The 24,339-nt window shown below is 42.0% G+C and overlaps 1 protein-coding gene across 1 annotated transcript in view; it reads right to left on the bottom strand.

Moving 5' to 3' along the window:
* The window catches only part of foxo1a (forkhead box O1 a), a 41,941-nt gene extending 17,908 nt beyond the window's left edge, over positions 1–24,033 (bottom strand). The window contains exon 1 of the mRNA XM_083886652.1: positions 23,076–24,033. Within this exon, the coding sequence (XP_083742778.1) occupies positions 23,076–23,720 (645 nt within the window). The 5' untranslated portion in view covers positions 23,721–24,033. The remainder of the gene's footprint in view (positions 1–23,075) is intronic.
* Between the last annotated feature and the right edge of the window lie 306 nt (positions 24,034–24,339).

Genomic DNA, 24,339 nt, shown 5'->3' with positions numbered 1-24,339 from the left:
ACGTAGGATTCCAAGACGCTAGTGCTAACGGAGTCACAAGCGTTAACGGCGTCAACGTTAACAGCGCATGACACGTTTCCATTACGACTGACCGGAAAAAGACGCGTGTGACGTCATGTTTACGTGCCGCGGCACCGGAGTCCAGGCACCGTTTACCAGTTAGCTCCGTTAGCTCCTTTAGCACCGGTTAGCGCGCCTACAGTTGAAACTGGAGTGGTCTGTTTATTAAACGAAAAGGGCAGCGCTACAAATAACCAGCGTACCTGTGTACTGCGTATGTTTGCCTCTGTTTTAAAACTTTAGCGTTACTTTAGAGACTCATTTTAACAATCGGGGGTCACGTAAACATGACGTCGTGCTCGCGTTTTTCCGGTCAGGTGTCATGGAAACGCGGCATGCGTTAGCGTTGACGCCGTTAACGCGCTCAGCAGTGTAAAAAAACACTCTGCTACTCACACTGAAGAGAAACTATGCAGGACTTTCCCCCCTCATGTAGCATCTTCGTAGTAATTGTTATGGTTAAATGTCCTCGCAAGATCAAGGCTACCAGCCTGACATCGAGAGGTCTTGCAAGACCCGAGACTTCACAAGAAGTTAAGATAAGATCCAGGTTAGAAAAAGCTACGTTAATTTAGACATTCGTCTCGGTCAAGCTGGCGGAAAAGAAGCAGAGAAAACCGCGGAAGAGGAAACGACCATCACACCACCGGCTTTTTCTGAGATACAAGAACTGCAAAATCCCAGAACTTCTCAACTAGAAGCAGAAGACAATCCACAGTCCAAAAACATGCAGATTGGGGGATAAGGCAAATTAGACGCTCTAAATTGACTGTATTTCTTTATCCTAAAGAACGAATGAATGAATGAATGAATGAATGAATGAATGAACTAGAAGCAGACAAACCTCTTCTGGTCATGTGTGTCACTGTTTCACACGCCCCAGGCGCAACATTTAACCACGACAACCTATCATTATTATTATTATTCCACAAAGGAAGTGCAGAAATGTAGAAAACCGTGCACTTTTGCATCAGAGTCAGTCTATGGAAGACTCTCCTGCTTTGATTGTCTGCATTCTGGACTAGAAATATGTGGGGAAAATCCTTCCAAAACGACTGAACGATGTCCATATCGTGCAGCTCTCCAGCTCATGTTATCATTCGTTTCATATCAAACTGATGGCCAGAGTGTAGTTTGTTGACAGTACAGCTGCACTATTTGATTAAAAGCCTTGTGTTGTTATGTTAAATAAGAAAAAAAGTGATTAACAAAATAAGGTTAAAATATCGCCAAACATTCACAATCTCCTCAGTGAACTCAGCTAATCAGTCACAGTCTGACATTAAAACCAGGGCACAGAGACCGGGACTTCCCAATCAGAGAGGCCATTATCCAGCTCGTCCACAGGCCGGGACGTGCGCATGAGTGGACCTCGTTCTCGCCTTTATCCTGGCTCCATTTAACTGATGCCCATGCAGTATTTTTTTAATCCGTTTATGAGCGAAACCGCAGGGCGATTACCGCAGTATCTCAATATGAGCATTGTCGTCGTTAGGAGTGATGATACCGATCACTGACGACCAGTCAAACTGATTTGTTTCACAAATCTGAGTGGAACTAAAAGGGAAGAACGAGAGAGAGAGAATGATGCAGGAAGAGGAAGAAGCCACTGAATCTGGTGTCACACACTAACACACACACACACACACACACACACACACACACACACACACACACACACACACACACACACACACACACACACACACACACACACACACACACACACACACACACACACACACACACACACTGCTGGTGACATCACTGCCTTGTTGCTGCATACTTTCAGCTGCTCACACTCAGCACTCGCTTCCTGTCAGGCTGCAAACGGCCTCTGTGAGCACGCAGGGTCAGGAGAGGAGGTGTGTGTGTGTGTGTGTGTGTGTGTGTGTGTGTGTGTAAGTGCGCGCGCTGACTCACAACAACACATCAGTCAGGTATAAAGAACCTCAAATCAGAAAAATCGTCCAGAAAATGACTTTGGTAGAAGTTAAGTCACTTTTTTCATATAATATTACTTGGGGAGTCAGGATCGAGCCATGGTGGCTCAGTGGTAGAGCGAGTTGTCTTTTAACTGGAAGGTTGTGGGTTCAATTTCTGACTCTGCTAGTCTATAATGTGTCCATGAGCAAAGACACTTTCCTCTGATTTTATTTGGAAGAAACAAAGACAGTTACAGGAAATGTAGTGGAGTAAAAGTGACGATGCGTGAATTTTGTACTCAAGTACAGTAACAAAGTATTTGTACTTTGTTACATTACAACACTGCAAAATATAATAAAGTATGTTCATTTTGTGAGATAATAATAATAACAGTGTAATCTATTATTTATTTAAACCTTTTATCTCATTTTATCACCAAGGCTGACGGAAGATAAAAGGTTTGAATAAATTATATCTTAAATGAAATTGCTTTATCGACTTTTACATTTTATTATAGATCTATTGTTATATATATATATCTATATATATATATAGATATATATATATTATTTTAATCGTATTTTAATCGACTGGTATTTTCTTGTAAAGAACTTTGAGATCCATCATTTGTATGAAAGTTGATGATATTAAATGATAATAACTGATGATGACATTGATGTTAATGCAATATTTGCAATATTTTAAATTTAAAACATAAAACGGTGAAAAATTGGCCACAAACCAGTGAGATTCAGATTAACGGTCACAAAGGAGCAAAACACCCAGAGATTATTTACATTTAAGAAGCCGAAACCCACTGAAGCCAATAAATCCATGAACATAATAGTTGACAATTAATGTAGTCATCAATTATTCACAGAGCAATCGTTATCCCATCCCAACACGAGACCGACATACAAAAGAAAACAACCATTCACGCTCACGTTTACACCAACAGCACTGTCTGTCTCCACTTGATCTTATCTGGACTTTGAAACTGCAGAACTTGAAGAGAATCAACGTAAAACGCCATGAAAAAAGGGGCCGTCCTTCACGTTCGCACCCAGAACTGAACCAACACCAACAGCAGCCGTACACTTTTAGAAATAAGGGTTCCTAAAGGGTCCTTCTACAAGGGCTGAGGTTCTACCTGGAACCATTTGCTTCTGAAGAAAGGCTTTTTCAACAGTTCTTGGTAACACCAATGGTTCCAGTAAGAACCGTTTTGATCCAGAGAACCCTTGAAAACCCCTTTCCTGAATCAAGAGTTTTAAAATGGTTCCATTATAAAAAAAAAAGGTTCTACCTGATGTTTGGCATCAAATAAACAAGAAATAAATGATGGGTTTTATATGAGAGGTTGGAAAATGCGGCAAAAATGGCACCAGTGACAGAGCGGAAGATCGGGAAATGAACACAATCAAGATAAATGAACAAACGTCACAACAGTGACTCTAGATCCTTCACCACAAATATCTCCCGTGTTGTCACCAGGACAAGATTTCCCTTTTCTTCTGTCACTCTCTCGTCAGCGACGTCAAACCCGACGTGACTGAATGATTCATTCATAGAAAAAAAAAAGAAAAAGTGAGATTACAAGTGTAAATCTGCCCGACTGGCACTACTGCATTTTCTACAACCCATTCCAGACCATGAAGAGAATGAGGAGGAGACGCCGCCCTTGGAACCATCACACTGTACGCTCTTAGAAATAAGGGTTCCAAAGGGGTTCTTCTACAAGGGCTAAGGTTCCCTTAGAAAGGGTTCTTGGTAACACCAATGGTTCCAGTAAGAACCATTTTGATCCAGAGAACCCTTTAAAACCCCTTTCCTGAATAAAGGGTTTTAAAAGGGTACCCTCCAAAAGGGTTTCAGGTGGAACCTTTATAAAAAGGTTCTACCTGGAACCAAAAAGGGTCCTCCTATGAGGACAAGCCAAAGAACCTTATATGGTTCTACTTTTATTTCTAAGAGTGTACTATCATCGAGCAGAGGCCTGAGCACGTACGTACTACAGGAAAAGTAAATAATGTCACTTTATTAGATCAGTCCCAGCTATCAGTCAAGGTGAGAGAGTAAAAACATCACACGCTTTATTTTATTTCTATTTCTAGCCTTGGTGTGAGATAACAGAGGCTGAGTTTGAGACCGAAACCCTGTTAATACTGGGAAAAGATAATGGAGTAAGAAGTAAGAAATGATGTCAGTGCAAGCCTGAGTGGAACCCTAACCCTAACCCTAACCCGCACCCCTGAGCAAAGTACCCACTTATCCAAGTGTGGATGAATGTGAGGGTTTGCATACAGAAGGGCATCTGGTGAGAAAACACACATCTGCCAAATCAAACATGCGGATACCGATACGGTCATTTTAGACCCTTTATGAGCCATGAAAAAGCAGTCCAAACATAACCCCCCCCCCCCATTTTTATCTGTCCGATATCAGTGATTTTGACCAGTATCGGACCGATACCAATACTGACCGATACCGATTCCCATCCCTAGTTTTTAAATTAGGCTTTATCGTTGAGGCGGCATCAAGATTCAAAGATTCAAGAAGTTTTACGTGGAGACTCGAAAAGGCATTTCACTCTGTAAAGAACCTGAACCCTGAGGTTTAAAATATATAGTATAAGGCAGGGGTTCTCAAAGTTTTGATACCTGAGGGCCAATTTAGGAACCCAACATTGGACTGAGGAAAAAAACAGAGAAATCCCATTTGTAATCATTTTAATGACCAGATTGCAGTTCTACAGTTTACACTTATTGGTCTGTATCCAGTAATGTCCAATAATCATTTAACAAGTTTAGTAGCTCCTGGATTAAAACTATCAACTGAAATTCATTGCGCACTTTGAGAACCAATGGTATAAGGTATAATAGTGCAAGGTTAAAAATGGGAAAATCATTTCCAAAATTGACACCGTGGAATTTAAAAATATCAACAACTAGTGATTGAGACCATTCAGTCGTCAGGAAAATGTTGACTTATGTTGTACATAAAGTGATAAGTAGGCTCATTTTTCCATGGACTTCCATTCAAGATGACTTCTTTTTACATCACTAACCCTAACCCTGGAGGACTTTTTTTTGACTGTGGTGACTCGTAAACACTCTGTGAAGAGTCTTTCTCTGTCTTATACAACGCATACAACAGTGTCACAATGCTGCAATTACGACACAAAACTGAATTAAACACCAAACCGAGGGCAGACTGGTTACACCGCTGTGCACTTTGACCTCAAAAACAAACTATTAGTTGCTATGACAACAGAAGCGAGAGGGGGTAGGCGTGCGTTCTATTCATTTAAGGTCGCATTTAAATCTCTCCCCCCACCCCAGCTGCAGAGAGCACTCATGTATGTCACTGAACGATGCGTGTGTGTGTGATTGTGTGATAATGCCAGTCCAGCCTGACAGGCACCGCGTATAATCGCTTCAGGGCAGGAGTTGCGCAACAATGTGGATCTGGGCAATGCCTGTGGTTTAGGGGCCCTCGGCGGTGGGCGGTACTGTAAAAGTGTTGCTCTGTGCGACACACACACACACACACATTTTATTTATATCATAGTGAGGACCAGACTTTTACCCTAACCTTAAAAACCAGGTCTTAACCCTGAAAAAGACACAAGACAAAATGTCCCCATACAGATTTTTCTGGACCTCACATCAAATCAATTTTATTTGTTTAGCCCAAATTCCTCAGTGGGTTTTACAATCTGCACATGAAGCAACGATGTTTGTCCTTTTGAAGAAGGAAACTCAAAATCACCTTTTTTCATGTCCAATATTGACACCAGAATCTCAAGCGCACTAGTTAGAAATAAGGGTTCCAAAAGGGTTCTTCTACAAGGGCTGAGGTTCTACCTGGAACCATTTACTTCTGAAAAACCCTTTTCCCGAAGATAGTTTTTCTAGGGTTCTTGGTAACACTAATGGTTCCAGTAAGAACCCTTTAAAACCCCTTTCCTGAATAAAGGGTTTTAAAGGGGTTCTTGGTGGAACCCTACAAAAGGGTTAAAGGTTCTACCTGGAGCCAAAAAGGGTTCTCCTTATACCTTATATGGTTCTACTTAGCACTTTCATTTCTAAGAAAAGGTCACTTTTTATCCAAAATTCAGAACTGCAACATTAAAATACCCAATTGAGTTAAAAGTAAACAGGCTAGAAGTGCATCAGACCATTTTTTAAGTAATTAGTGTGTGATGCAGCAGAGGGCGCTGTGAGCCCGGCTTAAATTAGCTCCATTTAATTACCTCTTGGCGTAAGATTCAAGATCCTTTATTTGTCATTTCACACAGTATAATAGCAGTATAATAATAATAATAAAACAATTTTTTTCTTTTTCCAGTGACACTGATCAGCCGAAAATCACAGGAGGAGCCACAGAGGACGGACACGTCTTCCAGGATGGACAGTGGACGTCACGCCTATGGTCAAAGTCATGGTAAGCTGACGGGACACGGCCGTGTATCATGTGTGAAGAAGAGTTGAGGGCTTTCACTTCTCGCTCGTGTGGTGAAATGACAGAAAATTCCATCGAAATAGTTCCTCTTTTCACATAACAAAAAACCCACTGAGGCCTTCCTGTTAACCCCACGGGAGATTTTTTCCAATCGTTGCGATGACAGGCGGCGCAAACATACACACACACACACACACACACGTATATACGCTGTGAAACAAACTGTGCCGCGCCACGGGGCGAAGCCGCTGCCAAAACAGGCGATCACATGCTCTTCTCGTCCCACTACAACCAAACCCACACTCAGAAAAACAAAACACAGTGACTCATCCTAAATGACTGTTTACCTGAGTGTGGAGTTGGGAGTAAAGCGGCGAGTGAGGCGAGCGCTCTGTGTGGCATCTTTCCTGAATGAGACCTGACTCTTCGCCCGTTTGTATCGCTTACACTCAGTGTGTGCACTTTACTACACCCACTGAATAACCTGTGCTCTGGTCTGCAGCCAAAACAAGGGAATAACAAAACAAAAACTCCTGGCAGACGAGCTGCAGGGTCGCGTGACGCCAGAGTCTGAGGTGGGTGGAAACACCTGTGTGCACGCTTGACACCATTTGTTTGAATTCACTAAATGAATGGGGGGGGGGGGTTTCCTGGGTCCTTTCCACTGAGATAAAGGCTGTGTTAGTGTCAAGTCAGCACAGGTTGTTTACATCACTGTTTACATCACTTGGGATATGATAAAAACAACTAGAATGGACTGATCTAGTATGTTTGACGTCATAATTATGACTTTTAGAGGGTCTAAATAAGCCTTTAATGGTGTGTCCCCTCTGTATCTTTCTGAGCTCCTTCCTGCATCGCCACAACCCAACCAGAGCCTTAAGGTCTTCTGACAAAACTTCTAACCTTCTGCTGGAGGTTAAACCAGACTTAAGTCTAGTCTAAGTCTATATTAGAACCTTCCAGACCCTAGAGACGTTTAAATCCATCCATCCATTATCTAACGATTTATCCTCCACCAGAGGATCTCAGCTGACATAGGGCGATAGGCGGGGTACACCCTGGACAGTTCGCCAGTCCATCGCAGGGCCACATATAGAGACAAACAACCATTCACTCACACTCTCACACCTACAGTCAATTTAGAGTGACCAATTCACATAATCCCCATATCGCATGTTTTTGGACTGTGTTTCTCTGGAAGCCGGAGAAACCGGAGAAAACCCGCGCACAAACGGGGCTAGAACCCAGAAACCCGGGTCTTCTTGATGCAAAGGCAAGAGTGCTAACCACTACACCAACCCTTGTTTTTACTAATTACAGTAATTTCATTGTTTTTATTCCCATCTATTTACGTATTTACTAGTGGTGGGCACGTTAACGGCGTCAACGTAAGAGCACGTTAACGCATGACGCGTTTCCATGGCGACTGACCGGGAAAAGACGCTGTGTGACGTCATGTTTACGTGACTTCCGATTGTTAAAATGAGTCTCTAAAGTAACACTAAACTTTGAAAACAGAGGCACACATACGCAGTACACAGGTACGCTGGTTATTTGTAGCGCTGCTCTTTTCGTTTAATAAAGAGACCGCTCCAGTTGGCGCGCTAGTGGCACTAAACGAGCTAACGCAGCTAACGGAGCTAACTGGTAAACGGTGCCTGGACTCCGGTATCGCGGCACGTAAATATGACCAGCACTAGTATTTACATATTTTTGTGCGTAACACTTAACCCCACGTTGCTCCTGATGGCTGTGCCTGCATCGTGTGAATGGGCATGAAAGATGAGTGATAGATGAAAGAAGGGTGAATGGCAAAACTGTCGTGCAAAGCAGCTTTGAGTGGTCATCAAGACTAGAAAAAGCGCTATATAAATACCATTCACACCGCAACAAAGACAAACATGAGCTTTCATAAAAATCTGGATTCATTCAATCAAAACTATTCGTGAAAGGAATTCAAATGCAAATTCAATCGGCCGAGTGGAACAAAAGCCCTCCTTCTGTCTGCTGTGATGATAACAATAAGAATCCATCACAAAGCATTTCACTGAATCATAAATCGTTTTCAGAAAGAATCTCAAGGATGTTCCCCTCAGTTGTGGCTCAGATTGACGCAGCCACACAGTTATTAGTGAAGTGGAAAAACTGACAGACTCCAATGGGTAATGTTTCACAGAGCAGATCACAAAGAAAGAGAGAATACACCAGCCACCCCCCACCCTCCACCCCATGCATTACTCAATGTTAATTATTGCCCATTATTTGCATGATTAAGAGGTTCTTCTGAGTGGACTCCAATGAAACTACTGGGCAATAAACCCTTATAAATAATATCTCATTCTGTCTTGATATTTGAGAAACATGGAGCGTCTGTCACTTAGCAATTACTCTTTCAATGGTTTTTAACTCATAATTCATTCTAATATAATATCTTTAGATTCCTTTTTTTTCATTTCCTTCCTTGTACAGCTGCGGTGTCTGCCCTCACACTAAATACTTTATTATAATAATATGTTTTATATTCTATTGCAATACGTTTACGTTCTTATATATATGTCTGCCTTTTCTGACATTTTATATTTTATTTGCTTTTATCTCATATTCTTCTATTTTATTTATTTATTTTTTCATTTCAGTGTTTAGAGATTTTAAGTCTATCTATCTATCTATCTATCTATCTATCTATCTATCTATCTATCTATCTATCTATCTATCTATCTATCTATCTATCTATCAGCCAGCTTAAAGTTAGCTAAAACAATTATCTATCTTTTAGCTTGAAGTTAGCTAAAACAATTGTTATCTATCTTGAAGCTTGAAGTTAGCTAAAATGTTAGCTAAAACAATTATTAGCTACTTATCTTTTAGCTTTAGTTAGCTAAACAGTTAGGTAAAACAATTGTTATCTATCTAGAAGCTTGAAGTAGCTAAATGGTTAGCCAAAGCAATTGTTAGCTACTTATCTTTTAGCTTTAGTTAGCTAAACAGTTAGGTAAAACAATTGTTATCTATCTAGAAGCTTGAAGTAGCTAAATGGTTAGCCAAAGCAATTGTTAGCTATCTATCTTTTAGCTTGAAGTTAGTTAAAAGGTTAGGTAAAACAATTGTTATCTATCTTGAAGCTAGACGTTAGCTGAAACGTTAGCTAAAACAATTGTTATCTATCTATCTTGAAGTTTGAAGTTAGCTAAAAGGTTAGGTAAAACAATTTCATCTATTGATCTTGAAGCTTGAAGTAAGCTAAAACCTTAGCTAAAACAATTGTTATCAATCTATCTTGAAGCTTGAAGTTCGCTAAAACAATTGTTATCTATATGTCTGTCTAAAATTGTTTATTTGAGCTTTTGAAAAGTGTCTTTTAAGAGATTTTTTGTGTCTTACAAGACAGTGAAAACACACTGTAAATACTTACAGTATGTGAACCCTCTTTAAAGTATAACCGGAGCAGAACGCTGTAACTATGACCCAACCGCACCATGATCTGTGAAACGTACTCAAAATTCTCGATGATATTTGATTTGTTTGGCTTTTTAAATGTGTATTTACATGTGTAAGAAACAATGACGAGTTGTTAATTGAAGTTGTGTGACAATTCCAAGTATTTTTCCATGTAATATCTAATATTAACATGGAGGTTATATGAGGGCATACAGTTTTACTGCAAAACCTGCTTTGACCGATGCAGGCAGCGGCAGCACATGGAATCAATCTCCACTCGTCCCTTCAGCCTGCAGTAACGTGACTTCATAACTACACGCACATGTGCCACACACAGATAAAAACATTCAAACAGCATGTGTGTGTGTGTGCGATGTCCCTGCTGTGCCACACTGACCTCTTTTCATGCCCCGCTCTCCTTGACTTCAGTGAGCCGAGGTTTGAGTCAGTGATTAACTTCCTAAAATGCAAAGAGACAGACGGCAGCAGAGGATAATGATGCTGCTGCCGCTGATGCAGCTGCTGGTGCCGCTGCCGCTGCTGCTGCTGAGGCCGAAGGGAAAACATATGTGGAGAGGACAACACGAGGGAAAACACAAGGTTGTGAAATAATCTGCAGGGCCACACGGCTGCGCAACCGAGTGAGCGAGCGCGCCAGCGGGTGGTTACGTAAGTTTGAAAATGATATTTGTCACTCAATCTGCGTCACATTTCGTGAGTGATGGAAAACCGGACCACAACAAAACTTGCACAGTCATTTAAATCTTTTATAAACCATTTAATCACAGGCTCATCTGTCAAATATAATATAAATTAAGTCGCTTTTGGACTTTAAAGCTTCGTCAGCTTCAGTTTTTTTTGGCACAAACGAACGTCTGTTGCATTGAAACCGCTGTCACATCATGCTGATTAGGCAGAAATGAGCTCAACAGGACCCTCTCTGTGTTTGTGGAGTATGGGGATGTTTAGAGTAGTGCTGTCAAATAAGGGTGGGGGAAAAAATCGATTCACATAGGAATCGCGATTCTAATCATCCACTATTCTGAATCGATTCATAAACTTCAAAAATAGATTTTTGAAAACTTATTATTATTTTTTATTTTTTTTAAGTTTCTATTTTGAAAAACCACACAAAACACCCGTTTGTGTTGTTTGTGTACAGTTTATTTTTGTAACTTCTGGGAGAAAAAGGCAGCTAGCCTAAGATTTTATTTATTCAAGTTATTTATTTGTACAGTGAGTAAGTTTTTATTTGTTTTGAATGAATAAATGTTAACTTTTGCCTTTGTGTGATCACATTATATCATTAACTTATACAAACTGCATTGTTTTGATGCCGTAATTTGCCTTAACACACTATGCATTGTATACATTTTTGAAACGAGAATCATTTGAATCGAGAATCGATTTTGAATCGAATCGTGACCCTAAGAATCGGAAATCGAATGGTGAGCCACCCAAAGATTCACATCCCTACTGTCAAACGTTAGTGCGTCAACGCTAACACACAACGCGTTTCCGTGATGATTGACCGGAATAATAATAATAAACAGACTGCTTCCAGTCGACTGTAGGCGCGCTAACGGCGCTAAGAGGAGCTAATGCAGCTAACGGAGCTAACTGGTAAACGGTGCCTGGACTCTGGCGTCGCGGCACGTAAACATGACATCATGCGCGTCTTTTTCCGCTCAGTCATCATGGAAAGGGGTCATGCGTTAACGTGCGTTAACCTATTGCACAGCACTAGTTTAGAGGTGACATTCCCATGCTGCACAGACACAAAATAAATGCCCAAAAAACCCGGTCGCTCAGCGCTTCTTTTTCCCCGCTGCGCCAGGACTGATAGTTTTGCTTGACAGAGGAAAGAAATAAACAGAGGCAGACTAATAACATTTACAGGGGGGGGGAAAAGAATTAAAACGACACGTTAACTCTGGGAAAAAAACGGTAAAATAATCATTAATGCAGGCCTCCTTTCTCGTGGGCATGTGACACTTAGCAGAACAAAGACTAACAGGTTTTTCGTTCGCTGATACTCACACATGCTTTTCTACAACCGCGGTGTGCGAGACGTGGTGATTCAGCACGTCAAAGCGTTAAGTGGTATGAGAAGCGTGGAGGGGGAGGGGTGGTTGGGGGGAGGGGTTGGAGGATTAAAATCATGTGGAGAGGAAAAGGAACGGCAGAATTTTGTTGAGATATAAAAGTGCTGCTGGAATGCTCCGTGTGTCGGCCTGTCTGCCTGCCATCGTGTCTGTGCATCTGCCAGCAGCAGGGCTTTAATTATGAGGCCCAGGTTATGTGAACACACACACACACACACACACACACACACACACACACACAGGAGACTTAAATCCCACATATCTCTAACACAGTGCCTCACAGTTCCGCTGACTAACCAGTGGCACCAGACTTTGGCCTGCGGCTCCCTGATTCCAGTAAATGTCTTGTTATGCAACTCCAAACAAGTGTCACCCAGTCTGAACTTAGAGCATCCTCAGCCTCTGCTGCTCCCTCCCTTTATCTCTCGTCGGAGGAGGCTTTTTTTTGGGGGGGGGGGGGGTGCTGTGTTCTCGTAACCCATGAAAACGTCTTTAAGTGCGCTCTGTGTTGTGTTGTGGCAGAGGCGGAAAAAAAACCGGGGGACGGGATTGGAGAGGCGGGCGATGCTGGCAGGAAATAAGGGGAAGGAGGGCTCCTTCCATCTCATTGCCTGAGAAACGCAGCTGCCCCTCATGTCCTGGGCCAATGCCAAGGTTGGACTCCTTGACGGCCTCAAGTGGGGAGGGAGGTGTGTATCTCTGTGTGTGTGTGAGCAGTTGAAACAGGAGCGCTGCTGTTTCATCAAACTCCCCTGTCCAACCAACACACTTTGAGACCCGGAGAAACACGTGGTGTGCGACTGTGTGGATCAACTGAAACCAGGAGCAACACCTTTCTTTACTCAGGGATAGATAACGGCTGAACAATTCATCATTTGAATCAAGATCATATAAGGACATTTTTTTTTGTGTTGTGTGTTCAACCATTTTGGACTGTGTTGAATGAATATAGCTCAAATTTGCCAGAGGATATTAGCTAACCTTCATTTCAGTTCCTTAAATTAGCCTAAAATGGCAAAGCTACGCACAAACTTACTAATTTGTTCCTTGCGGCAGAAAACGTCACCCTGTAAAAACATTATGCAATAATAATTACATTAATAACAATTACAATAATAATAATTATAATAAAATTATCCTTGAAATTATTGTAGTAGTTTTTTTTTTGTTTATTTCAGACTGTAATAGTCTCAAAAGTTTGACTGAAAAAAATATTAATCTGTATTTTTTTTTTGGGGAGGGTGTCATTTTTGTCTCGAGGAACAAATTTTTTTTTTTTTAAAGGAACTCTTAAGGGTTAATTGTACTTTTCCCTCCATTTCCATGCCTCTTTTTCTGTGTCTGATACCGATATCACAACCTTGAGTTATTGACTGATTCCGTTATCAGTCAGATGTACGAAAACAAAACACGCTGTGTCACATTTGTGCGCACTCATGCATTCACCAACGAGCCATAACCAGTCATTTCGAATTTACAGATCGTATTGGGAGTTCATTTGTTGTCTTTTTCCCGATATCTAATCCAGTCATTTTGAAAAAATAACGTGCATTGCATCAATGAGCCTTAAAACAATCCTTAACTATCACTGAATTAATCTTAAAGCTGCTATAATTAACCATAATATGATGACAGACAATCACCGGGATATGACAGAACTGGATTACATTAAAAATGTGGAACGGACTTTTATGAGAAACGGGGGTTTGCACACACTGCCGATTTTGTTTTGCGTCATCGACAACAACAGATAACGTCAACATTGCGTGAAAAGTGAAGATATCGCAGTAAAACAGATTAGCGCGTGGCCTTTAGTGCACTGCAGTAAAGGTGTAGCGTCACAGATGCTGATATGACGTATGTGCGCGTGTGTCTGATATGACAATCTGGATTGCTCATCAAATGCCTGTGTCCACACAGTCATGGAAAAGAAAATCAGATCTGAGTCACAATGGAAAAAAAGAAAACTCATATATAGCATATATATATATATATATATATATATATATATATATATATATATATATATATATGTAGATAAACCATTCATGCATCAATTACTACACGAATCGTCAACTATTTTGATCGGTTTAGAGTCTCAAAGGTGCCATATGTAAGAATGGGGCCAAAAATGACATTCAAATTCAAAATACCGAGGTCTTTTAGGTTTCGTTTTCTGACGTAACTGGCAACCCGTGGTTTGCTTGGCAGCTGAGCCTCTACTGACTGCAATGATTGGTAGATGGCGGTAGGTGGCGCCACATGCCAAAACATGATTTCAAAACATAAACATGATTTGCAGTCTGAAAAATATTTTTTTTAATGCGAATATTTTGGCTGCACTGTTGTTGTTGGTGAGTTCAGTTTGTTATATGAACATTATTCCTGAGTCTCTGTGACATATTAGGAGGATTTTATGGCCAATTTTCGATTTATTACATAATGCACCTTTAAAAATGTCAATATTTGCTGGTTTCTCATCATCATCATCATCATTAGTTGCAGCCCTGTTCATGATGAAGTGTATATCTTGGACACAAACAGATTATAAGGCTGCTCCGTCGCACACTGTCAATACACTCTCACACGGTTAGCAACGGCTATTGAAAATCCTGAAAATCAATTCCCGGGTTCACGATCGAATCCTTTTCATTTCCCAAACCCTTCAGATTTCGTCGAAATCCCACTGCTCGAATAGACAAATGCAGCAAACAACAACAAATCTACTTAAAAAAAAAAAATACTGTCTCTTTAAGACTGGCCTCAAACATCCGGTCAGGTTTTCAGAAAAATGAGATTCAAATCTAAGAGCCTACAGAGAGTCAAGGCTGGATTAAGCCGTCATGTCTCCAGGATCAGGATCCCTGATGAAGTGCATCCATGACCAAGTGCACAACTTGAGCCTCCTCTCTGGCCGATACCTCTCTCTCCGTGTTTACTGTAAGACCGGAGTGGGCTCAGAGTCAGCGGGTGCACGCGCATGTTAATGACCCCCGTGTCACTCGCCGTACAATCTGCTCCGATTTACGTGTTTGTCTGATCCGGCGCAGTTTGTTTTCAGGGACCCCGTGGGAGTGTTTACCAGCGTAGGCTGTGGAATCCCAGGTCAAGAGAGCAGCATGTACAGAGAAAACCTATGACCGCATCGATCTCCACGCTGACATCAAAGAGTCAGGCCTGAGCCTTCAGCTGCACTGGCTGAAGAGCAAATATTTATCTTGGTACGGTGACGTACGAATGCTAGAGAAATACAAGAAAGCAAAATAAAGATTTTTGTACGTCAGGATGACTGTGTTACATGAGGCATGAATACATGAGTGTGTGTGTGTGGGCTGCGGTTATTTTTAACATTAAAGTCACTTGTTTGGGCTGAAAACTGACGTTTTTACAGCCTTCACTCTCCTGCACCAAAGTCCATAAGAAAAATCCATGTTTTTAGCTCGCAGGGACACAGTGGGGCGCTGTCACCTGCTGCTTTGTTGGGTAAGTTTGTGCCACTTAAATAAATCCAAACAAATGATTTAAAGACACCATTACTGGGCTAACGCTGTGCTAACGTTGACGCCGCTAACGTCGTTAACGACGGTTAACAGCGCCAACCGAGTCAACGGCATCAACTCTGTCAACTTTAACATATGACATGTTTCCATGACGACTGACCGGAGAAAGACAGTGCATGACGTCATGTTCACGTGACTCCTGAGTCTCTAAAGCAGGGGTCACCAACGTGGTGCCCGCGGGCACCTGGTAGCCCGCAGGCAGCCAATACGGTGCCCGCGGGCTCACTTCACTTCACCTCACTTGCATGTATCCGTATGATCTCTCAGTAAAATATCTTTGATATTGTTTATAAAAACTGGTAATCGTTAGGAGTAAGCACTGGAATTAATGTGTATGCAGTTGAATGCATAATATTAATCATTTAAATGGTAAACAAACAAAAAAATATTATATGGTAGCCCTCCATATTATTTTTTACCCTTAAGGTAGCTCTCTGTCTCAAAAAGGTTGGTGACCCCTGCTCTAAAGTAACGCTAGACTTTAAAAACAGAGACACACATACGCGGTACACAGGTACGCTGCTTATTTGTAGTGCTGCTCTTTTCGTTTAATAATAAACAGACCGCTCCAGTTCAACTGTAGGCGCGCTAACGACGCTAGCGCAGCTAACACAGCTAACTGGTAAATTTGATATTTACCAGTTAGCTGTGATATAAATAGACCACTCCAGTACGGCTGTAGGCATGCAACGACACTAAAGGAGCTAACGGAGCTAACTGGTAAATGTGTTATAAACAGACCACTCCGGTTTGACTTTAGGTACGCTAACGGCGCTAACTGGTGGCTGGGCTCTGGTCCCGCAGCACATAAACATGTGCGTCTTTTTCCGGTCAGTCGCCATGGAAACGCGGCATGTGTTAATGTTGACGCCGTTAGCGGCCGTTAACGTGCCCAGCGCTAAAAAACATGGAAGTCACAGAATAATACATGGAGTTGCTAATGGACTCAGCCTTTGATTAACAACTCCATGGCGTAAAATCGCTAATTTTCTCTATGGGCTTTGGTGTGGGAGAGTTAGCGCTATACACAAACAAGAGTTCTCCAGCAGGAAAAGGCCGTCGAGCAGCGAGGAAAACATCTTTTCAAACGATCATATACTTAAGTGGGGGATTATTTTTTATCAGGAAAAGGCTTTAGCTAAATGGCTAAAATCTGTTTTTTCCTTCTGTCGCTGCTGGCAGCCATTTTTTTTTTTTTTTTTTTTACAATTGTCTCGGCTTAAAGACGTGTCTTGAGAAGCTATCGCTTTAGCGCGATGTTCGCAGAGGGAAAAATAGGAGTAAGAAGTAAACGTCTCTGCAGAAAGGCTTTGGTGATACATCACTTGTGCCATCTGCTCCTCTTTCCTGTTGGAGAGCGACTTGTGCCAGGGCCGGTGTCCAGTCCACTCACAGAGCTTCTCCAAGCTGGTCCCACCTGGCACAACTGTCCTGAACATTCACGCTGTTGCAGACGGAGGGAGAGGAGAGGAGTGCGGAGGCCGTCGTGACTCAGTTTCACAAACGGGTGCGAGTGCGGAGGATCGAAAAGAAGCACACTTGGCCTTGAACAATTACAGAGCAGACAGCCTTAATAATGGATTAACGCAAACTTCAGGGGCCTCGGCTGCAGAGAGACACGTGCGCTCCTTGAGAGCGGTCACATGAAGACATGATCTGCGTCTTATACGATGCAAAAATCACTCTTTGGTACGACTTCACAGAGAATTTCCACAAACCACGACGTATTCTTGTTTCGGGCATTGTCAACGCTCACGCCATGTTTCTATGTTTTCTGCGACTAACGATTGTTTTTGTAATTGATGAATCTGTCGAATATTTTCTCGATTAATCCGAGAAAATGTAAAAGTTCTTGAATGTCTTTTGTCCACAAACCAAAATGGTTCAGTGTTAATGATTTCTTCGTTATTTGGAGCAAAGAAACAAAGAAAATATTAACATTTAAGAAGCTAAAAAAATCAGAAATCTTGTTTTAATCATGAAAAATGTTTCAAACCGATTATAGATTATCAAAATAGTTGCAGATTAATTTAGTTATCGATAATCCATCCATCGATCCATAATAACAAAGAAATCATTAAAACTGAATCATTTTGGTTTGTGGACAAAACAAGACATTCAAGAACATCGTCATTTCCAGGTTTGACAAACACTGATCAACGTTTTTTAACATGTTCTGACATTTTATACACCAACGGTTTCATCGATTAATCGAGAAAATAATCGACAGATTAATCGATTACGAAAATAATTTGTTAGTTGCAGCTCTAAATAAAATGCATAGCGTGTTAAGGCAAATTATGGCATCAAAACAATACAGTTTGTATAAGATGTGTGATAATTTGATCACACAAACGCAAACTTAACATTTATTCATTCAAAACAAATAAAAAATTTACTTACTGTACAAAAAAATAAAAGCTTAGGATCAGGATTTTAAAATAAAAGCTTAGGATCAGGATCAGCGTTTTCTTTTTCCCCCCAAAAAATAGTAATTTGAAGTTGATGAGTCGATTCAGAATCGTGAAAGATCAGAATCGCGATTCATATCTGTGATTTTTTTTCCCCCCACCCCAATGATTTGTTTTATGCCAAGACAGACAGAGAGGCAAGAACAACACTGAGCGAGTAAAGCGAGCCGACTGACTCATTTAGTAATCAATTCATTGTTTTAGCTCTAGTTTCTATGTTCTCATATCATCAAATCCGTCGTTCCACTTCTAACGAGATCGTCAGCTGCTCGCCGAACACAAACGCGGAGGAATTTTAAACGCAAAATTGATTAATTGGGACGATCTGTGAAGGACCTCCTCCGCCAAAGGAGCCATTAATAAGGAAAGAAATCACCAGCTCACACTGTCACGTTCACAACAGAGGAGACGCTCTGTCCTCGCCGTGGCCCCCGTCTCATAAGCGAGCTCACGCCGCGGAGACAATGTGCCGTCGCCCCCCCGTGAGGAGCCGAGGGGGAGCTCTATGAATAACTCCCCCCTTTTTGCGGCAGTGAATGGCACTTTTCTTTCCCACAGTATTACTCAGCCTTACACCCCCAACATGGCAGGATAAGCAGCGAGCCCAGGCGGTGGCTGAGTGCCCCCCTCTCCAAGATGCCAATCACACAGAAACTGTTAGACAGACGGAATGGCGGCGGTGGCGGCGGCGCGGAGAGACTAACTTGGACGACGTTATTCATGTGCATGGGCGCTCGCAACGTGAAAGTGTGACTCTGAAAATGTGAAAATGTAAATGATCCACTATTATAGTTAATAATGCAAGAGGCTATTAACTCGCACAAGCCACTTATCTTCAGCTTCACCGTGCGGTGTAATAACCTCATGTTGCTCACAGCGTCGGTCAGCCTTTGAGATCTTCCTCCGTTTGGCAAAAACTATATAAAAACTGATGTATGTGCTGCTTCCTTCGTCTGAAAACAAGCTCTCTTTTACAATCAGACACTGATTATTTCAGCTTTTCTATCTAAACTGCTGAACAGTCGAGTTCACTTGTGAAACTTTTTCGTGGGCGCTTTCTTTTCCCCCCCGTGTGTTTTGCAGGCAGTCGCCTTTGCAACCAGTCGCCTCGCTTTACTCGCTCAGTGTTGTTCTTCCCTCTCCGTCTGTCTGGACGTAAAACAAATCATCATTCTAGAGCTGAAACAATTAATTGATTATTAATCGGTTTGAAGCTTTTTTCATGATTAAAACACGATTTCTGATCGTTTCAGCTCCTTAAATGTGAACGTTTTCTTCTTTCTTTGCTCTGCGTAACAAAGAAATCATTAAAACTGAATCATTTTGGTTTGTGGACAAAAACAAGACAATCGAGAAAAACCCCTTTCCTGAATAAAGGGTTTTTAAAGGGTTCTTGGTGACACTAAGGGTTCCAGGTGGAACATTCTTATTTCTAGCACTTTTAGTTCTAAGAATGTACTCTCTTAGAACTAAAAGTGCTATGTAGAACCATATAAGGTTCTTTGGCTTATCCTCATAGGAGAACCCTTTTTGGCTCCAGGTAAAACCTTTTCATAAAAGTTCCACCTGGAACCCTTTTGGAGGGTTCCACCAAGAACCCTTTTAAAACCCTTTCTTCCGGGGTTTTCCGAAGCAAATGGTTGTTTCTCAGAGTGTACGGTAGCCTCTCAGGACTATCCGCGGGAACGACTGCCCAATCACAGACGAGATTCAACCAGCATGTTTGCGACGTCAGATTCTTCTATAACAACTGCCAGATATGGAAAGTGAGCGTTATCGTGACATTGAAGTTAACATTGAACATTTTCGGACAATTCTACAGCCTTAAAAATCCAAATATCGCGATGATCACAAGAGGGTTAACAACAATTCAATTAAAGGCCGCTCGACCGAGAAGCCGCAGAGCAACAGCAGAGATGACCTTTAACCAATATGTATGATGAATTAGTGAATGAATGAATGAATGAATGAATGAATGAATGAATGAATGAATGAATGAATGAAGTCATGTTGTTTTCTTTATGTAGCCAAACCTACGGAACAATGTCACCTCCCTGGTAACGGCACCTTTGTTGACACTGGATGGGGTTTTTCCACTGATGGCAGGATTTACATCGAATGCTCTTCATAAACACGGATAACTTTAGCGCCGTGGATATAAATATTTTGTATATTTGCAAGGTGACAAAGGTAGTTATGGGGTAGTTAAAAAGGTTTTTTTTTTAATACCTGTACTTGTGTAAGAAACACATTCTTGTGTGTGAGTGACATGACTCAGACACTGGAGTCTGGTCTGAGAGGAAGAGGAGGAGGAGGAGGAGGAGGGGAAGAAAGACTCCACAACTGCTTTTAATTTTATCAGCATCCCAGACAGCGTTTAACAGAGGGAAGCCAGTCGTAAATCTCTGGCACTGCGCGACTACAGGGCTCGATATGATGACTTCTCCCACTGGGAGAGTAGACTGTCATCAATTTATTGTCAGACACCAAGTGAAACTGTTGGAGGAGGAGGAGGAGGAGGAGGAGGAGGGCGGTCCACGGTCCACGCCCTTCAATAGTGTTCAGTGGGAGGGCCTCGTCACACACACACACACACACACACACACAAACACACACCACATCACAAATGTCTTAAGTCGCCTCTTGTGTAATATCCTGGAGAGTTTCCAGGACACGTGAGCGAAATGGCATCTCGTTCCGCCACAGACATCCCAGCGCTTTAACGATCACACACACACACACACACACACACACAAATATGGAAAAGCGTGAAAAAGTACCACTTATTTTTTTTTCTCCTCTCCGTCTCAATTAATCAAACAAAGTAAGAACTTCTTTTTTTTTTTTTTAAATGGATCGGCGTTGTCGAGTCAGCAGACTCGGTATTAATTACATACGGCAGGGCAGAGTAAGTCAGATGACTGTCTCGGGTCAAGCAGTTGGTCAGCTTACATGTGGACGGATGACAATGAAGGGACAGTTTCACAAGACCTCAGAGGAGCAGGAGGAGGAGGAGGTGGTGGAGGAGGAGGAGGAGGTGGGAAATGATTTACAGTCATTTAACTCAGTGTTTCCCAACCCAACTCAGGGAACACAGCCATGCCATGTTTTACATGTTGCCCTGCTCCAAAAAACACCTGATTCACATAAATTGTCAGCTCATCATCAAGCTCAACTTTCGTCAATGTTTTTTTTTTTTTTTTTTCTCAAATGTTATATTTCAACTGTTGTCATTCGTTTTTCCTAAAAATGTTGCATTAAAGGTGCCATATGTAAGAATGTGGGCAAAAACGGTTACTACATTCAAATTCAAAATACCGAGGTCTTTTAGGTTTCGTTTTCTGACGTAACTGGCAACCCGTGGTTGCTCGGCAGCTGAGACTCTACTGACTGCAATGATTGGTAGACGCCCGTAGGTGGCGCCACATGCCAAAATGTGATTTCAAAACATAAACATGATTTGCAGTCTGCTGAGGATTTTATGGCCAGTTGATTTAGATTTATTACATAATGCACCTTTAACTTTTGCCAATTATTATTTTTTTTTTTAAATTAGATTTGTCAAATTTTGTCTTTATAAAGAGAAAATAAAAAATAGAATTTTATTTAAAAAAAATTCAACTTTTGTTAAAAATGAAAAAATCTAAATGAATGTTTAATCTGAACCAGGTGGGTTTTTTTTGGAACAGGGCAACATCTAAAACATGGCATGGCCACGTTCCCTGAGGACCAGGGTTGGGAACTCACTGTGTGTGAACGATGGACTTGAATGAACAAGTATTTTCGACTGTATCGTCACAATAAAGCGACTATTTAAATGCACAGATGAGCCAGAAACGCCTCAAGGGACTTTGATACGAGACCAAAAACAAATATATACGATCTTTATCAGACATTCGCGATGTGAAGTCCCATCATTCACATTTTGCCATCACACTGCAGCAGTTTTGCTTCGTGTTTTAACGATTTAAAGCCAACATTTGGAGCTGGAACAGCTTGTGTTTTTGTTTGTAACCTGAAGCTGTTTTTTTTTTTTTTTAGGTTAATATCTCTGGTCTGGCTCCAAGAAAATCATTCTTTTTATCGAATTGGACGATTCTAGGTGAATTTTCTTCGTAGCTGATATGATAAACGTGGGTAAAATGTGATTAGATATGAACTGGGATCAATAGTGGAACTGCAAAGTTTGGACTGATGCATTGATTACTACTGAACAGCTCTATAACACGTTTGCATGTCTCTACACGTGACCAATTTCCCTCCACTGTTATTCTGGATATTAAGCGATTACTATAAATCATTGGTTCTCAAAGTGCGGCCCGCGGGCCAATGGCGGCCCGCAGAAACAATTCTGGCGGCCCGCAATGAAATTACAGTTGATAGTTTTAATCCAGGAGGTACTAAGCTTGTTAAATGTTTATTGGACATTACTGGATACAGACCAATAAGTGTAAACTGTACAACTGCAATCTGGTCATTCAAATTATTACAAATGGGATTTCTTTCTGGGGGTTTTTTTCCTTTGGGGGCCCTCAGTCCAATGTTGGGTTCCTAAATTGGCCCTCAGGTATCCAAACTTTGAGAACCCCTGCTATAAATAAACATCCTAGTATGGTTTTTCTAATTTATAGGCGGCATTTTCACATGAAATATTGGCAACTTTCATCGCGGAAATTCGTCACGATCAACTTATCGCGAGAGCTTTTTAATCACGAAATCGGAACGAAAAATGTGGACCAGGGCCCCCTGGAGGACACAGAAGGCACTGCATATGGACCGCGATGACATGGTCATAAAAACAAAACAAACAGAGCTGTTGTTTACGTTCTTATCTTTTGTAAATTGAGCTTCAAACGACCATTCATGATGGTTAGTAAGAAGTTTATTATAGATATGCTATATATTAAATTCTCATTAGGGGCAAAAACACTCTCCATTAGTGTGACATTTGAGGATTTTTTGCAACACAAAAATAGTTACAACTTTATTAAGTTGTGTTGTTGATCAAAGTTATTTAAACACACAAAAAACACACTGCGAACACGTACCTTCCATCCTGCAGAGCTGTTGCTGTCTCCTTTATCCTTGAAATATGGCACGCTCTTCACCATCCAGTCATAGATCTGTGACAGGGTGAGTCGGCTCTCGGGAGAACTTTCTATCGCTTTGGTTATGAGGTCCGCGTATGACATATTCCCCCACGCGTTCCGCCGGGAGGAGCTGCTCTTCCTCTGGGCAGCGGCGGCGGCGGCTGCGGCCGCAGAGGACGACGATCCGACCGGGGAGGAGAGCAGAGGCACCTGCTGCTGCTGCTGATGCTGCTGGTGCGGGAGTTGCGGGTTTTGGTGCTGCTGGTGCTGCTGCGGTTGCAGAGGCTGTTGCTGCTGGTGAACACAGTTCTCCTGACACTGGAAGTCATCGGCGCACAGGATGCCAGGCTTCTGCTCCGGGAAGTCCTCGCTCTCCTCCAGGAGACTCAAGCTGCTGATGAAGTCGCCGTTGTTGCCGCCGCCGCCGCCGCTCACAGGCTCCTGCTTCACGGAGGGCACCGGCGACGACGTGTTCGAGTCGCCCGGGTTGAGGAACTCCGGCCGGGGCAGCGGCCAAGTGCAGGAGCGGGGCCGCGACAGGGGCTCGAAATCCGGGTCTATGTCCACCAGGTGTGGCTGCTGCTGCTGAGCCGCTTCCGCCATGGTCGAGTGGTGACGGAGCCGAACGAGTTTGTTATAATGTCATGAAAATGTCGCCTCGGTGAGAAAAAAAAAAGTTACAACTTCGCCTTTGAAATGTGCGACACAAAATGGAAACAAGTCGCAGGGGGAAAAAAACCACACACACAACTCCTCAGTGACTCTTACATCCCAAAAAACTCAAAACAGTCAACAATTATTGAAAAAAACCAAAAACTTTAAGTTAAAAAAGTTGAGTAAAAGTGTCCGCAGTATGTGTGTGTGTGTCTGTGTGTGTGTGTTGACGCGCCGGTTTGTTTTCGTAGTGATGTTGTTGTGTCCTCCTCTTTCTCTCTCTCTCTCTCTCTCTCCGTGTGTGTGTTGTTGAGCATGTGAGCGCGAGGACTTTACTGGAAGTCTCATTTCTCACATGGCCCCGCCCACAAACGATTGATTGACAGCCGAGCTGCGCCAATCAGAGGCGGCAGAAAATCCTCGTTTTCGCTCTTTCACCCAGCAAACATCATGGGGACCAAAGAATTTGACTTTATTCATTTATTTATTTATTTCCCCAGCTGTGTTTGTCTCTCTTAATAACAGATGACAGAAGAAATATAGGACACTCATTTAAAAAAAGGCCCAA

This window comes from Microchirus variegatus, assembly GCF_963457635.1.
Source record: "Microchirus variegatus genome assembly, chromosome: 3".
Lineage (NCBI taxonomy): Eukaryota > Metazoa > Chordata > Actinopteri > Pleuronectiformes > Soleidae > Microchirus > Microchirus variegatus.
The sequence above is the reverse complement of the archived record's forward strand: the minus strand, read 5'-3'. Positions and strand labels throughout refer to the sequence as shown.